At 43.0% G+C, this 15776-nt stretch overlaps 1 protein-coding gene across 5 annotated transcripts in view; it reads right to left on the bottom strand.

Annotated features, from left to right (window-relative positions):
* Positions 1–15776, bottom strand: part of HYDIN (HYDIN axonemal central pair apparatus protein) — a 335558-nt gene that overhangs the window by 48050 nt on the left and 271732 nt on the right. For 4 of the 5 annotated variants that reach the window (XM_070612302.1, XM_070612303.1, XM_070612304.1 and 1 more), the window contains 8 exons: positions 13236–13353; positions 8838–9042; positions 7862–8097; positions 6219–6370; positions 5917–6106; positions 2400–2502; positions 1887–2165; positions 254–396 (listed from right to left, as the gene is read on the bottom strand). In XM_070612302.1, the coding sequence (XP_070468403.1) occupies positions 254–396; positions 1887–2165; positions 2400–2502; positions 5917–6106; positions 6219–6370; positions 7862–8097; positions 8838–9042; positions 13236–13353 (1426 nt within the window). The remainder of the gene's footprint in view (positions 1–253; positions 397–1886; positions 2166–2399; positions 2503–5916; positions 6107–6218; positions 6371–7861; positions 8098–8837; positions 9043–13235; positions 13354–15776) is intronic. The other variant, XR_011537986.1, reaches the window with a different exon arrangement.

The raw sequence follows: 15776 nt of genomic DNA, 5'->3' as shown, positions 1-15776 counted from the left end.
ACACCAGCCTAGCAACAGTCTTGGCAGACCTCATTCTCTGCTCTTAGACCAGAGGGGACAGGAATAGTGTCATCTGGTACCAGGTCTGAGAGAGGGATGGTTCCTGGTTCCTCACACACCCTGAGAGAGGGATGGTTCCAGCTTGAGATGCATCCATTGCATCTCATACACATCCATGGGACGGACTGACAGTCAAACCAGGCTTGGCTTAGGCCTAAGGGAGTCCAGAAAACAGTGAACGGTTTTCACTTACCTGTGGGGAGAAAGAAATTGTAGCCAAAAGGGGCCATTCAAACCGTATCACATTCACCTGGCTGTGATTAGTGACTGTGAAGCTCACATTATAGCTGTTTCCAATGTGGCAGTCCCCAAACTGGATGTGGTCTATCAGAGCAGCTAGAGGACAGAAGCAGAAGGCCAGTGAGACCTCCCTGGCCTCCTCCTGGGGCTCATTTCCTGGGGAGGCCGCACCCGATAGACACTGTGCCTCACCTTCATGCAACCCCTTCCTCCTTGGATGGTTATGTTGGAAAAACTTGGATTCCCTGAGCAGCAAGCTTTCGCTCCTAGGGGAGCCTACCTCATCCATCCATCCATCTATCTACCTTGGCCTTCACCTTCATTTGTATAAGAGAGAACATAGGCCCCCGACTCAATCTGTTTGCTGAAAGAGTACTATTAGGGGTTAGAGTTGCCATATAAATACAGGAGTCCCCATTAAATTTGAATTACAGATAAATGATGAGCAATTTTTAGTATAAGTATGCCCCATGCGATATTTTGGGACACACTTACACTAAAAAAGGTATTCGCCATTTATCTGAAATTCAAATTTAAGGAGGACTCCTGCATTCTGATTTTCTAAATCTGGTAACCCTATCAGAAGTACGAAACTCGGCTTCTGAACTAGAGTTCACTGCCGGCTCCTGCTCGATCTCTGACAAGAGATGTCACCCTGCAGCTGCAAACAGAGTTGAAACACCAGATACGTGAGGAGCATTGACTTGAACCCATGCTGTATAGACTGCCTACTGCTACACTCCAGGACTATAATTAAGCTCTTAGAAAAACGGTGAGGCTGTGTTTATAACTCACTTCATAGCAATTAGCCACACAGATAGGATGCTTAACAAATGCTTTTTGATAACAATGGTGAAGCAAATTCACTCCTATCCCAAAGAAGATAGTCAACGAAATCAAGCTGCAGGGCTTGATAGGCTGCAGAGCAGCACATCTCAAGCTTTAATGTACACAGACTTCACCCAGGGATCTTGTTAAAATGTTGATTCTGACTCAGTACGTCTGAAGTGCCTGGGTGGGGTCTGAAATTCCCGTTTCCAACAAGCTCCCAGGTGACGCTGATGCTGTAGGCTCTCAGTGCATTGAGTAGTGAGGCTGTGGAGAATGATGGTCTGGGGGTGGTACAAACACCTAATCAAACAAGCCCACCCTTTCTCTTAGAACGTGCGGGATTCACCGTTCAGACAATGCCTACAAAAGTCAGCTAAAAGATATAGAGGGTGGAAAGTACAGAGAAACATGTACTCACTTTTAAGCTAATCTGGAATCTGAATTTTAAATTTCACTTATTAGATAAACGGGAATTTGAGCTCAAACTATAAGCTCCCTAAGGGCAGAAACTCTTTGGAACCTCAGGGCTCAGCGCCGTGCCTGGCACATGTGCACTGATGGTCAATAAATTTTCCTTGAAGGAACACATGAATGAAAGCAGTGACTAAGCCAGGTATGGCAGAGCATACAGTAATGAAGAGGAGGTTCATTTCTAAATTCGAAGGAAGTTAGCTAATCTTTTTTATAAATTTCACCCTCATTTAAAATGACCCAAGAGCCAACATTTGTCAACACCTCACTGCTGCTTCTCCCACCTGCCACAAAGTCCTGCATACTGTTTTCCTCAATGACCTCAGAGATATCTGAGGCCTCCTGGCTGGTGGAAGCCACCAGCCCATGGATGTTGTCCAAGGTGATGTCATCTTCATAGCCCTCTCCCACCATGTGGATTACTGTCTCCTCATACTGGTTGTCGATCACTGACAAGTGGATGGTGCCTGTCATTCTCCCAACTTTCTGGGAGTGAAAAAAGACATCAAATTCAGCTGTGTCTCCAGGAGGAACAACCAGGGAGGCCGTGTGAGCTTTCTTTGCTGCAAAGAGAAGAGAGAGACATGATTTAGAACCAGTTAGAAGGAAGATACATCCATAAAGACCCTGGCTTAAGGGAAAGCAGCCCTAGTGTGGGAATGAGCCTCGCCTAGAGAGGCTATTGGTGATGAGAGCAGGCACACTACTCTGGATAGGTCCTGATTAGTCCCCTAATAAAATGGGTACTGAGACCCACTGCCCTCCAGGAGGTACCCTGCCCTGATTTACCAACTTACCTTTTGCATGTGGTTTGTTTTCCTCTGTGATGTAGATGTAGGATGTGGTGGGCCTCCCTTTCAGAGAGAAGACTCCTAGTTGGTCCCTCAGGTCAACATGCAGCTGGCAAAAGAAGGCACGATTGAGTGTTATGCTTACAGTCTGCTCATGGGTTTTACATCTGGAGTGAGATACTGTGCTGTTTGGGAAGTACCCAAAAATGTCATTGTGCCTAGTGCTCACTTTTTTAAGTTTCTTATTAAGAGGAAGATATAACAAATATTAGACCTGGAGAGGGCAAAAGAAACCTTAGTTCAGCCCTTGTTATCCAAGTGAGGAGCTAGGGCCCAGAGAGTATAGGTGAATTTTAGATCACACAACTAAAGAGTATCAAAACGGGATTGCCAAGGCCTCTGTTATTGACAGGGGCAGTTGTAAAATACACACTAGACTAATAAAATGGAAATGAATACACATCATTCCACAAGGGCTTGCATGAAGGTGAGCTCCTAAAAAAATACCTCCTAGGTATTAATGCAGTAGTTGCCTGAGAGTGTCATGTTGAGCATCCAACAAAGAGGAAAACCAAGGTGCGTATCTGACCTACTTAGAGAAAAGGTATGTTTTCCAGCACACCAGAAGCCATATATCTGATTAAAAAAAACTAAAGCCATATATCTGATTTTAGGTATGAGAAATCAGCAGATATTTTTAGAAGATAGTAATGCTGGCACCATCATGAACAAGATTGAACAATATAAAAAATGAGGCATTAAGAAGGAAGAAATAGCAACATCACATTGGTAACTTCTGAGATAAAAATTATATATTTAGAAATAACCTTAATAAGAAACTATACAGAAGAATTGTATGAAAAAAATATTGACATAAAAGAAGATCTAAATAAATGGATGGGAATTCTAAATGTTGTTCTTGGTGGAGAGCCTAAACATTCTGAAAGCAGAAATTCTTCCCAAATCATCTATAGGATTCCCAATGGGATTTTTTGAGGAATATTATAAAGTAATGTCTAAAGTTCATCTGAGAGACTAGATATGCAAAAATTGAGAAAAACTAGAAAAATGGGGAGTGGCAGGGCAGGAATTCACTGAACTAGATGCTAAAACGTTTTACAAAGCCACAATAATAACAACAATGCAGAGTAATGATAAAATAGGTAATTTGGATGCAAGACAGCAAAAAATGCTAATTATACAAAAAATTTTAAAAGCATCACAAAACTAAGAAGATAATGAAGTGTAACCAGACTAAGATATAGCAGAGCTTGGAAATCCAGAGAGGCCAGCCTAACTTTCTGGGCAGTTTTTGACCTGGGGCATCTGCCAATCTGGAAGAGGTAGATGGAAGGCTGACCTGTGCTTTTGATGGTCTCTTGGTGCTGAAAGGGCAAAAGTCCAAGGCTGTGAAGGATGGGAGTGCTTTCTTTGAGAGGACTGGGACCCCAAAGGTCTGCACCATAAGACAAAAAGCAAGCTGGATATAAAACAGCTCTCCCAAGGATAGCAATACTGTTCTGAGTCATCTCAGTAATCCAGAAAATCTCAAGCTCTAAAACCAGTTTCAGATGATCCTGAATTCTTAGTGCTCCCAAGTGCCACACAGAAGAAAATGGAAATTGTCTCTGAAGAAAGATAACATCACCCTTATTCTAATTATTTCTGCAAAACTTTTCAAATATAATATCAAACACGTGATCAAAAGATAACCAGGCACATGAGGAGACAGAATGTGGGCAAAAGTGAGCAGAAATAGCAGATATCAAAAACAGACCCACAGGGACTTCAGATTTTGGAATTATCAGGTAAAAACATCAAAATGGCTATGATTCCTGTGTTCAAGATGTAAAAGTCACATCTGACAATCTCAGCATGAAACTAGAAATCATATAAACTGATAAAGCAGATTTGAGAAATAATCTAATAGAAATTCCAGAACCGAAAAATAAAATAACAATGGAACATTTAACAGAAGATTAGATACAGCTAATAGAAGCGTTAACGAATTGACGACAGGTGAAAAGAAATTATGTGGAATGAAGCCCAGAAAAAAATGGATGGAAAACACAGTGAGGTTGTGATAAACAGAGGATATGTTGAGAAGGCCTCCCATACATTTAATTGGCCTTCCAGAAGGAGAGATGAGACAGAATGGAATAGAAGCAATATTTGAAGACTAGTCTAGGAATTTTCCAAAATTGATTTAAGACATCAGTTACAGAATTAAGAAACCTGGTGAATTCCAAGAAGGGTAAATCAAAATAAATCCACACCTAGACACATCATAGTGGAACTGCAGAAAATAAATACAAAGTGAAAACGTTAAAGACAGCCAGAGGAAAAGATTGTTTTAAAAGAACATTTTGGACTTACAGCTGAAATCTCAGCAGCAACAATGGAAGCCAGAATACGCTGGAATAATATCTCCCGTTTGCTGAAAGAAAACAACTGCCAACCCAGAGTTCTATAGCCAGTAAAAATTACATTAAAAATGAAGGATAAATAGAGATTTTCAAATAAAAACTGAGGGAATTCACCACTAGCAGATCTGCATTAAGGAAACACCAAAGAGTATTCTTCAGTAGGTAGGAAAAGGATCTCTGATGGAAAATTGTAGATACAGGAATGAAGAGCAACAAAAATGATGAATATGTGGTAAATCTAAATGAACCTGTACAAACTGAACTGTATAAAATGAACTGTATAAACAACAACAATAATAGTAATAATGTCTTGTAGGGTTTAAAATTTACATAGAATCCAAGGCCCTCTGCAAGTTGTCCCCTTACTCTACTCTTCTATTTTTATCTCCCGTTGCTCTTCCACCTATGCTCTATGCTCTCACGAAGCTGGATGCTTACTAGTTCCTGTTAGTGCCTTATGCTTCTTGTGCATCTGTGCCTTTGTCTTTGCATTTTTCCTTCTCTACCTGTGATGCACTCATGGCCATGCCCCCTTACTGAAACGAGCTAGCTTTGAATGCCCAGCTCAAATGTCATTTTATGGTGATATTTTCCTTGATTCTGTAGATGAGAGTGGACCATTTTCAAAAGTCCTACAATTCTTTGTATAACACTTACACAATTTATTACTTTTTTGTAAAATAAAAACATAATTGCTGAACCAAAATGTCCCTTCAGATGTTACGTCTCTCACCCGCAATGAGATTTTTGTTTTTTCTGTATTACAAATGCAATATTCATTACAGAAAAAGGTGAAAAAGTAAGGAAGACACTAAGAATATGCATAATCCTACCTGCTCAGCTTGGTGTACATCATTGCACACCGCCTCGCACAGTAATCATTAGTGTACTATGTTATCTGCTTTCTTACACTCCTTGAGGGCAGAAACCACGCCTGATTCCCCTCTGCATGTCCCATGTCTTACACAGGTTAATGTATGAGGAACGTCAAAGAAGAAGTCCTCGTAAGTTAGGGATGGCAGAGACCCCAATGTCAGAAGTCTTACTTCTGAATGATTCTTCTCCCTGTCCACCCCATGCTTCGCCCCCAGCAGTACCTGGGCTGGGAGGGTGCCATTGTTCTTGAGGATGAGAGGTAGTTTTTCCGAATGACCAAGGAGAAGCCTCTTAAATAGGAGAAAGGGGTTTCCATGTTGGTTATAGAGAATAGGCCGCACAACAGTCACCCGAGGGAGGGTCCCCTCTCCAGTGATGTCAAACGTGAGGTTTCGGTTCTTGGTCAGGTTGCTGCAGGGAACATGAAGATCGAGGCCTGTCAGCCTGACATGGCTGGAATGACATTTCATACAGAGTGTGGCCTGCAACTCTGCTGCAGGAGAGGGAGCTGGGGAGCTGGTACCTGGGCAAGCCATCCAAGGTAGCCTCGAAGATACACTGGTAGGTCTGCATGGTCTGTGGGGTGAAGGACACCGTTGCAAAGGAGTGTGAGCGACTGGCAACACATATCTTGTTGGGTTCCACTTCAAAGATGTCGACGATGCGGGCAAAGATCTGGGTAGGAGGGGAGGAGGGACCAGCATGTGTTAGCTACTTTGCATTTACACAGGGCTTGCTGCTTATGTCTACTGTCCCTGCCATGAAATCCACCTGATCTAAGCTCTGGAGTAGACATGTTCCATTGCCTGCCTAGTCATGTCCCTCTGGGACCCAACTCTGAGCAATAACTGGCTGGGCTTGGCTAGACCCATGATCTTTGACTCAAATAAATGAACCAAACCAGATCCCAGATGAACCAAACCAGATCTCTCAACTAAATTAAGATGCCCAGAGATCATCAGTGGTTACTTATATGGAGCTGAACTGGAAGCCAGACTATAGAACGGAACCATAGAGGCACTATGAGAGGGAGACACGTGGCCCTTGAAAGACGGACAGAGCCTCCGATGGTCTTCTGAAGGTTGGATTTCCCACAGAGGTCTGGCTACATGGTGTGCTCTGTCCTGTGTGAGGTGTCTGACTCACCGAAGCCAACTTTGCTTTGTTTGGGCTATCCTGAGTGTGTTTCTGCTCCATGCGACTCCAAGAGCTTGAGCTAAAAACATCTCCCCAGCACTTTATCTGTTCCCATCCATGACACTGTTTTGTGAAGACCCTAGGGACGGTAGGCCTCTGGCATGGCCTTGAAAGGATTTTTCATTCTCATGGGAGGCAGGAAGGATTCAAGACTGACTATTCTCTCTTGTTCTTAAACTAAGGGCACTAAGGTTTCTTTGCTCTTTCCAAGGGATAGTCTGCAAATTAAGGAGGAGGAGAATATATAATGTCTGCAAATCCCCTGTTAAAAACCTATCTTTGTTTAGAAATCAGCTTGCTCACTTTTTATATTTTTAGTACAGTATAGGGAGAAAGCTGCCCCTTTGTGTTCCAAATAAGGTCAGAGAGTAATGACTGGATGTCACCAGGGCCTGAGGGAAGTCACAAAGGGGATTAGATAGTCTCTCCAACCCTACCCTTCTGTGGTGACAGTCCCTGGGGAATGTACACTTTATTCTCAGCTCTAGACTGGGCCAACCCTCTCGGTGACCTCCCCACCACCATCAGCCTTTTGAACAATGCCTACCCTGGGGCACAAGGACCACCTGGGCCATGATTCCACCTTTGGGCAGAGAACTGAAGCAGTTGAGATGAGACTGGGCAGTATTTGTAGCACAGCTAATTGGAAATTAAGGGTGAATGAAACCCATTGACTAATAGACACAATGCTATATCTTGCAGGCACACAGTGAGTGTCTGATGGATGAGTGAGTTGCTCATTCATGCATACCAGTTGTCACAGAGGTACCCAGAGGAGACACCACTGGGATAAATATATGTCTCTTGGATTAGGGGAAACTGCCCAGTTACCTCCCATAACTTCCTGTGGGACCTGAGAGCCAGATAAGCCCCACTCTTGAATAGAGGCTCCAGAGCAGGGGTTTCCAAGAGCTCTTTCTCTGGCTCTATGCCAACCACAGTGAGCCAGGACCATGTGCGGCTGCCTACCTTGTTGGAGACGGGCTTCACTACAATATTCACATCACAGGCAATCTTTCCCACGTTGCTGATCTTGAACCGAGCCTTGGCCTGATGGCCCACCAGGACATTGCAGAAGATGAATTTGTTTTCATCCTCTACAAACAGCCCCCCACTCTCTATGGTCTGCATGATGCTGGACAGGTTGGCGCTGCTACAGATCTGATGCTCCTCAAATATCAAGGCGTTGTTGTCTGTCACGAAGGCTGGGGAGTCGAGGGAAGACCGTGAGATGCAGCCTGATAGCCTGACTCCTACTTTCTGTAATTGCTAATTCGGAGGTTTGGACTCTGACCAAGGGCAATCACAGAGGAGAGGTAGGGGAATTCACACAACGGGATGTGAGTGACGGGACAAACTCTATCTTCTCTTTCTCTTTTGTACTGCTCTTGTTGGTTGCCAGACCCCAACCACCTTTTCTTCCCAACGGTAAGGAGGGCTAAGATCTGGGATCTGGGGTGGGCTTAGGAAGGAAGGAGGCATTTGGCCCACTTTGGTGTGAGGTTGCAGGATGCCTATAGCCGAAGCAAGAGGAGCCCTCTCTGTGCTTCACCTGAGATCCTGCTGGGTTGAAGTCACAGCGTGCTCAGTCATTGACATTGTTCTCCGTGCATATGTTGCCCACAGGGAGTGGCCTGGCCACAGGCAGGATTCAGCGTTCCTGGGTCCTGTGCCATATCCCATTGCACCATGACTTCCAGATAACACTATTCATCTGAGGATCCTGGCCCTACCTCAGGAAGACTAGGAGTTTAAAGCTGCACGTCATCTTCTAGGTGTGCATGCCTTGGGAGTTTTTAAGGAAAAATATGGCTGAAGACACTAGAGGAAGTTCTAAGGTCCCAAAGGAAGCAGACCAGCCATATCTGCTAGACTTCTGCAGGGCAGAGGGGTTGTTAGAGGGGAAGGTCTTTTAAGGGTGCTCTCCAATCTGAGTGCCCACTACCTGGTAGACAGGCTTCGGCCAACAGGCTGTAAGGAATGCCAGCAGGATGGTCTCTTGGGTCTCGGTCAGAGATTTCGATAGCTATAAATTCCTCGCACCTTCCCACGGGGTCAGCCACACAGTCAACGGTGATGACCTGCATTCCTCCAGAAGGGATGGAGCCAAACCCAGGGTACACGGTGAACATGCCATGGGTGAAGCGAGCCTGCAGGAAAGGGTGGGAGAGGCAAGAGTGGTGGAGGCAGAGTGGGTGACAGACTCCAAGCCTTTCCACCAGAGTCATGAGATGGTGTCAAGAGGGACTGGTGGGGCCTCTCCCCGTAGGCTCTCTCTGGGCTCCAGCTCTTCTCCTGGAGGCAGGGAGGGTCCGGGGAGTCTTCAGGGAAGGGCTCTCTCAGGGCTTCTTTCTATGCACAGTCCTTCTGACCAATCTTGATTATTTGAGGGTTTAAGGAAACAGACATAGTCCACATAGTGCAACACTTACCCAGATGGGCCTCTCCTTGCAGAAGGTGCAGACAGAGCAGTGATTAAGATTATGGACTCTTGAGTCAGATCCTCCTGGATTTGAATCCCAGCCCTGCTATATATTGACCTTGGACTTGGACAAGCGACTTCTTTGAGAATCAGTTTATACATAAAATGGGGCTAAAGCCCCTACCCTCAGATCGCTGGAGGTTTCAGTGAAAGAATGTGTGAGAAGCACTTAGCACAGCATCTGGCGTAGAATCAGTGCTCAAAAAATGGAATGTTATCATGCACTCCTCTGATTCTTAGGAGCTTCCTTCCTCTTTTTTCCCTCAGCTTTATTGATACATAATTGACATATTACATTGTGTGAGTTTAAGGTGTACAATGTGATGATTTGATACCTGTATATACTGCAAAATGATTACCACATAAGGTTAGTTAACACATCTATCACATCTTCAATGCAGATGTGGTGGCTGGAGCTGCAGCAGCCATCTTGGAATCAGGAGGAAAAGTCAAGAAAGTTACAAACATCAATATGCCTCTAAACCAACACCAGTAACTGCCTACCTTATTTAAATTTGTTTAGACCACTAACATTAGATTTTCTTTTATTTGCAGCTAAACACAATTCTGATACACAAACTAAGCACCTCCTCCTCCGTGAAGATTTCAATGACTTTTAACAGCTACAAGGAACAGTAGGAGTTCATTCCACCATCTTTCTGGAGCTTCTCCCTCCATACACACTCAATTATAGTATTTGCCACATTGCCTGTCAATTGCTTATTCATCCTCTTCCTTTTATAAGTGTCTAAAATATTTGCTCTCTATCCATTTAGAACCATATCGGAAAGTGATATAACTTTTGCTTTCATTGATAAACATAATTTAGAAAACCCAAGGGGCCGGCCCCATGGCCGAGTGGTTAAGTTCGTGCATTCTGCTTCGGTGGCCTGAGGTTTGCTGGTTTGCGTCCTGGACACGGACCTAGTACTGCTCATCACGTCATGGTGTGGTGGCATCCCACACAGAAGAACTAGAATAACCTACAACTAGGATAGACAACTATGTACTGAGGCTTTGGGGAGAAAAAAAAGAGGAAGATTGGAAAAGATGTTAGCTCAGGGCCAATCTTCCTCAAAAAAAAAAAAAAAAGAAAAAGAAAAGAAAACCGAAGGAAAAAAAGTCTATCGAATTTACCCACATAATTGCTTGCCATGTTTTTCCTTCCTTCCGATGTTCCACAGTTCCATCTTTTATTATTTAATTTCTGTTGAGAGAACTTTTTTCAGCCACTCTTTCAAGAGAGGTCTGCTGGTGACAAATCGTTTTAATTTCCCTTCATTTGAGAATGTTTTGATTTTCCATTCGTTTCTGAGGGCTGTTTTTGCTGGGTTCACAGTTATTTACTTTCTGCACTTGTAGAATGTTGTGCCCCTTCCTTCTGGCCCCTGTGGTCTTGATAAGAAATCCGCTGTTATTCAAGTAGTTTTCCCCTTACATGTGAGGTGTCATTCCTCTCTCACTGCTCGCAGGATTTTTCATCTTTAGTTTTTAGAAGTTTGACTATGATGCATGTTGGTGTGGATTTCTTTAGGTTTTTCCTGTTTCGGGTTTGTCCAGATTCTTGAATCCATAGGTTTAAATCTGCCAAATTTGGGAAGTTTTCGGCCGTTATTTCTTGGAGTAGCTTTGCAGTCCCGCTCTATTTCTTATCACTTTCTGGGACTCCAATGACAGAGATATTAGATTTTTCGTTATAGTTCCACAGGTTTCTGTGGGTCTGTTCGTTTTTTATCACTGGACTCAAATAGACTCTCAATAAAGACAAACAGAGTCTATTTCCTCCCTTGTTTAGACTGGGCAGAATAACGGCCTCCCAAAGATGTCTATATCCTATTCCCTGGAAGCTGGGAATATGTCGCCTTATGCAGCAAAGGGACTTTGCTGATATGAACAAATTAAGAACCGTGAGATGGGAAGATTATCCTGTATTATCCTGGGCCCAATGTAACCACAAGGGTCCTTATAAATGGAAGATTCAGGCATAAAAGAGTTAGACGGAGATGTGGCTATGAAAGAGCCTGGCTGTACTCGCCATTGCTGGTTTTCAAGACAGAGGAAGGGAATCATGACCCAAGGAATGCGAATCATGAACCAAGGTATGCAGGTGTCCCCTAGAAGCTGGAAAAGGTAAGGAAATGAATTCACCTCTAAAGTCTCCAGAAAAGAATGCAGCCTTGCCTACACCTTGACATTAGCCTAGTGAGACCTGCGTCGGATTTCTGATCCACAGGACTGTGAGATGAACAATCTGTATTGCTTTAAGCTGCTAGGTTTGAGGTATTTTGTTACGGGAGCAGCAATAAACAGATACAGGAATTTCTATTGTTCTGTCTTCAGGTTCATGATTCTTCCCTCAGTTCCCTCCATTCTGTTGTCAAACCCATCCATTGAATTTTAAATTTTGGCTATTTATTTTTCAATTCCAAAATTTTGGTTTGGCTCTTCTTCATATCTTCTCTTCCTTTGCTGAGACTGACTATGTTTTCATTTCTTCCAAGCATGGTTGTAATTGCTCTTTGAAGAACAATTTTACGTTGGCTGCTTTAACATATTTGTCAGATAATTCTAGCATCTTTGTCATCTCAGTGTTGGCATCTATTGCTTGTCTATTTCTATTCAGTCTGAGATGCTCCTGGTTCTCAGTATGATGAGTGACTTTTAGTTGAAACCTGGACATTTTGGGTACTACGTTACAAGACTCCGGATCTTATTTAAACCTTCTGTTTGAGCTGGCTTTCTCTGAGACTTCTCTGGCAGGGGAAGGGGGGCACTGCCCCGTTACTGCCAAGTGGTGGTGGGAGTCCAGATTCCCCTCTTGGACTTCTCATTACCACCAGGCGAGGGTGGGAGTTGCAGTTCTCCACTATTCCTCGACTGACACCTCCCTGGAGGGGAGGGGCAGGAGTGCCTCATGACTGTTTTGCTGATGCCATGGAGTAGGGAGGCCCACTGGGGGGTGGGGAAGGACGTCTCATTACCACTGGGTTGGGGTGGAAATCAAGGCTTCCATGTGATGGGAAGTGGTGGGGGATAATGAAAGTCCTGGCTCCTTCCTGGACCTTCTTGGATATCACTTTGTGGGGGTGGTTGGGACATCTCATTATAGCCTGGATAGGGTGGATGTCTAGGCTCCCTACTAACCTTTGCTAGTAGAGGTAGGGTAGATTTTCTGTTGTGCTTGACTGTAATAGAATCACTCTTATCTGAAAGCTTTCTGTCTTGCTAGGTTGCTCTTTTCTCGGTCTTTTGGCTCATGGGAGAAGTCTATTTTGGGGGCTTTTTCTGGTCTGTGACTATTGAAGTTTCTGGGTTGCTGGCTTCTTCAGCATCCAGTCTGGGATATATGAGGCAAAAAAGAAACTCAGGGAACTCACCGCCCAGTTCGTTGGGTCCCAAGGACCCTAGCTGGTCTGATTTTTCTCTCTCCACCTTTGTCTTCTGTGTTTGTTCCATACATAACGTCTAGGGTTTTCAATTGTACTTACTTAGGAAGAATAGGGAAAAGTATGTCTACTTCATCTTACCAGAAGCAGAGGTCTCCAAATCTCCTTTTATTTAAGCCAGTCTGAATGGGCTTCTGTTTCTTATAAACAAGCGATTCTTGATTAAAATATATATGAAGAGTTTGAGCTTAATTTCAGGCAGTGAGGAGCCAATGAAGGTTTTAAAGCAAAAGAGGATATCCAAATTAAAAGTCATAATACCTTGTCTTAAAATGAAAGTGATATTTCAATATAACTATTTAATATTCCTCCCGCGGTAGACTCAAATCCTGCTCTCCTAGGGAGGTATTTGTTGCAAGAACTAGTTGGGAGGTGGCCTTACAGGGTTTCTGTGAACAAGGAAAAGGGCACTCACCTGGTTTGTGATGGTCACTTCTTTCTGAACAGACTCAGGGAACTTGGATGCTTTCGAAGGGCCAGACTTGTAGTAGTTCTCGCTCTCCCGGGATCTTGCATGTCTAACATGGCTGGCTCTGATTAAAGAAGCGAGAATACACTCTCAGGTTGGGGTAGTGTCATTAAACACCTGTCTGTCTGCTTGAAAAGTCCCTTCTCTGGGAATAGGGGAAAGGGCTCTTCTTTGCCCAAGAGGGCATCAGGGTAGCACTGTAAGCTTATTTATCATTAGCCAAACTCATTTAACAACTGTAAGAAAACTACACAGTAACTGTACTGATTAAATATGGTTCATAAAGACATTGAAAATTACTGAGATAAAATAATTTTTAAATGTTTAGTTGAGTTTACTGGAAAGCTGTGTGGAATATTATTGGTAGACATCAAAATTGTACCTGATCTCATTTAAAAATGAAATGGCAAATAGATTAATTCTCTTCCTTTTCTTCACGTGTATAGTCATGCTGTTCTAAGACTTAGTTTAAGAAGAGCACAAACACAGATTTTGGTAACTGTTCAATTCACTTGAAGCTAATTTACCCAATAATCAGTTTGTCGAGAGACCAGTTCACCTAAAATATTCAAATATATTTGAGGTGCAATCAGTCTTAAGCTTTTGAGAGTTTTATATACTTAAGTATTCACTTGTTTAATGACCAGATCAACTGAAGTTCAACTCCCTTTCAAGTTTTGCATGAAGTTGTGCATGCTAAAATAAAAAATAAACTAAAATTAAAAATAATTTAAAGCAAAACAATTAGATTATAACCACTATAAATGAATATTATCAAATTATTGTAAGATAAATGATTAAAAAATTAAGTTAAAATTAAATTTGGAAGAAAGAGACTTTAGACAGTTTAACCAAAACTTTCTTAATACATTCAAACTTTGCCAAAATGGAAGATGATATCCTTAAAAATATAAAACATTTACAAAACAATTACAATGTAAAGATGTATGTCTTGTTTAAAATAATTAAGTAGAAACTCAACTTTAAAGTAATTAATAATTGATTAATTAGGAAGTCAAGACAAAGTGCCTTGGGAATTGGTAAAACCATCCCTAATTTGCTAAAAAAGAATATGATAATCAAAGAAAAGCCAAAACAGCACTCGAAAAGGTAAATGCTCTGGTGAATGGATTGAGAGCCACCTTTTGAAGAATATGGAGCTTTGCTGTTGGAACAACTACTAAGTGAGCTGTGGTAGTAAAGTGTCTTCATGGGGAGAAGGCAGTAACAGTCCTGACTGAAGGCATCACCATGCTTTCTCTGGTCCACATTTCCAGGACACCCTTTGCCATTCCCCATCAAGAAGCACAGCTATTGTGAGATAATAGAAAATAAATATGTATTGATCTCTGCCCCAGTTCCTGGCATGGAGCTCCTGAAACAAAATTCCTAAGTGATAAGAGCACTAGGAGCAACTATAATTTGAATGTTTGTCTTTGACCCTGGTTCCTGACATGGGGCTCCTAAATCCCTTGGAATTTCCTGGGTGATGGGAATGTCTTTTGTTCTAATGAGGTGACTCTGGGTGGGCTCCCGGATGGCTCCTGGATAGGGGTTGGTCACCAGAAAGACCAAGCCATGATTAGAAGCTTGGAATTTTCAGCCCCACCCGCCATTCTCTAGTGAGGGGAGGGGTTGGAAATGGTGTTAATTGATCATACCTGTGTGAGGAAGCCTCCACAAAATCCCAATAGTACTGGGGTTTGGAGAGCTTTCAGCTTGGTGCCACATACTGGGAGGGCGACACACCCCAACTCCATGGTGCTTAGGACCCTCCCAGACTGCACTCTAAGTATCTCTTCATCTGGCTGTTGATCTGTATCCTTTATCATATCCTTTAATAAATTGGTAAATGTAAGTGTTTCCCTGAGTTCTGTGAGCTGTTCTAGTAGATAATCAAATTCAAGGGAAAGGAGGTCATGGGAACCTCCAATCTTCAGCCAAGTCAGACAGAAGTTGTGGGTAACCTGGGGACCTACTACTTGCAATTGGCACCTGATGGGAGAGCATTCTCATGGGACTGAGTCCCTAACCTATGGGATCAGTTGCTATCTCTAAGCAGATAGTGTCAGAATTGAGTTAAATTGTAGGACAACTAGCTGGTGGTACAGAATTTCTTGGTGTGAAGACAAACATCCAAACATCTGGGGTCAGAGGTGTTGTGAGTGCAGTGGTAGTGTGAGTGTAAAGGAGCAGCCCAGGAGGGGGAACTGGGCTTTCCCCAGCACAGCTATGATGTATTTCAACTTAGCTTGCTGCTGTAGTGGTCCCTAGCCACCCAACAGAATGACAGACAGGACAAAGACTTACTGGTAAGTCTTGTAGCACAGTGGAAGCACCAGGACAACAGACACGATCGCAAGCATAAGATTTTACATTTGTCCAACTAAAATCTGTCACATATTCAACAGCAGTTAGAAAATAAATGAAATCTGGTGTCAGAGGTATGGGTTCAGAACTGAGATCTACTGGTGACTTCTTGCATAA

Source organism: Equus przewalskii, chromosome 3 (assembly GCF_037783145.1).
Source record: "Equus przewalskii isolate Varuska chromosome 3, EquPr2, whole genome shotgun sequence".
NCBI lineage: Eukaryota > Metazoa > Chordata > Mammalia > Perissodactyla > Equidae > Equus > Equus przewalskii.
The sequence above is the reverse complement of the archived record's forward strand: the minus strand, read 5'-3'. Positions and strand labels throughout refer to the sequence as shown.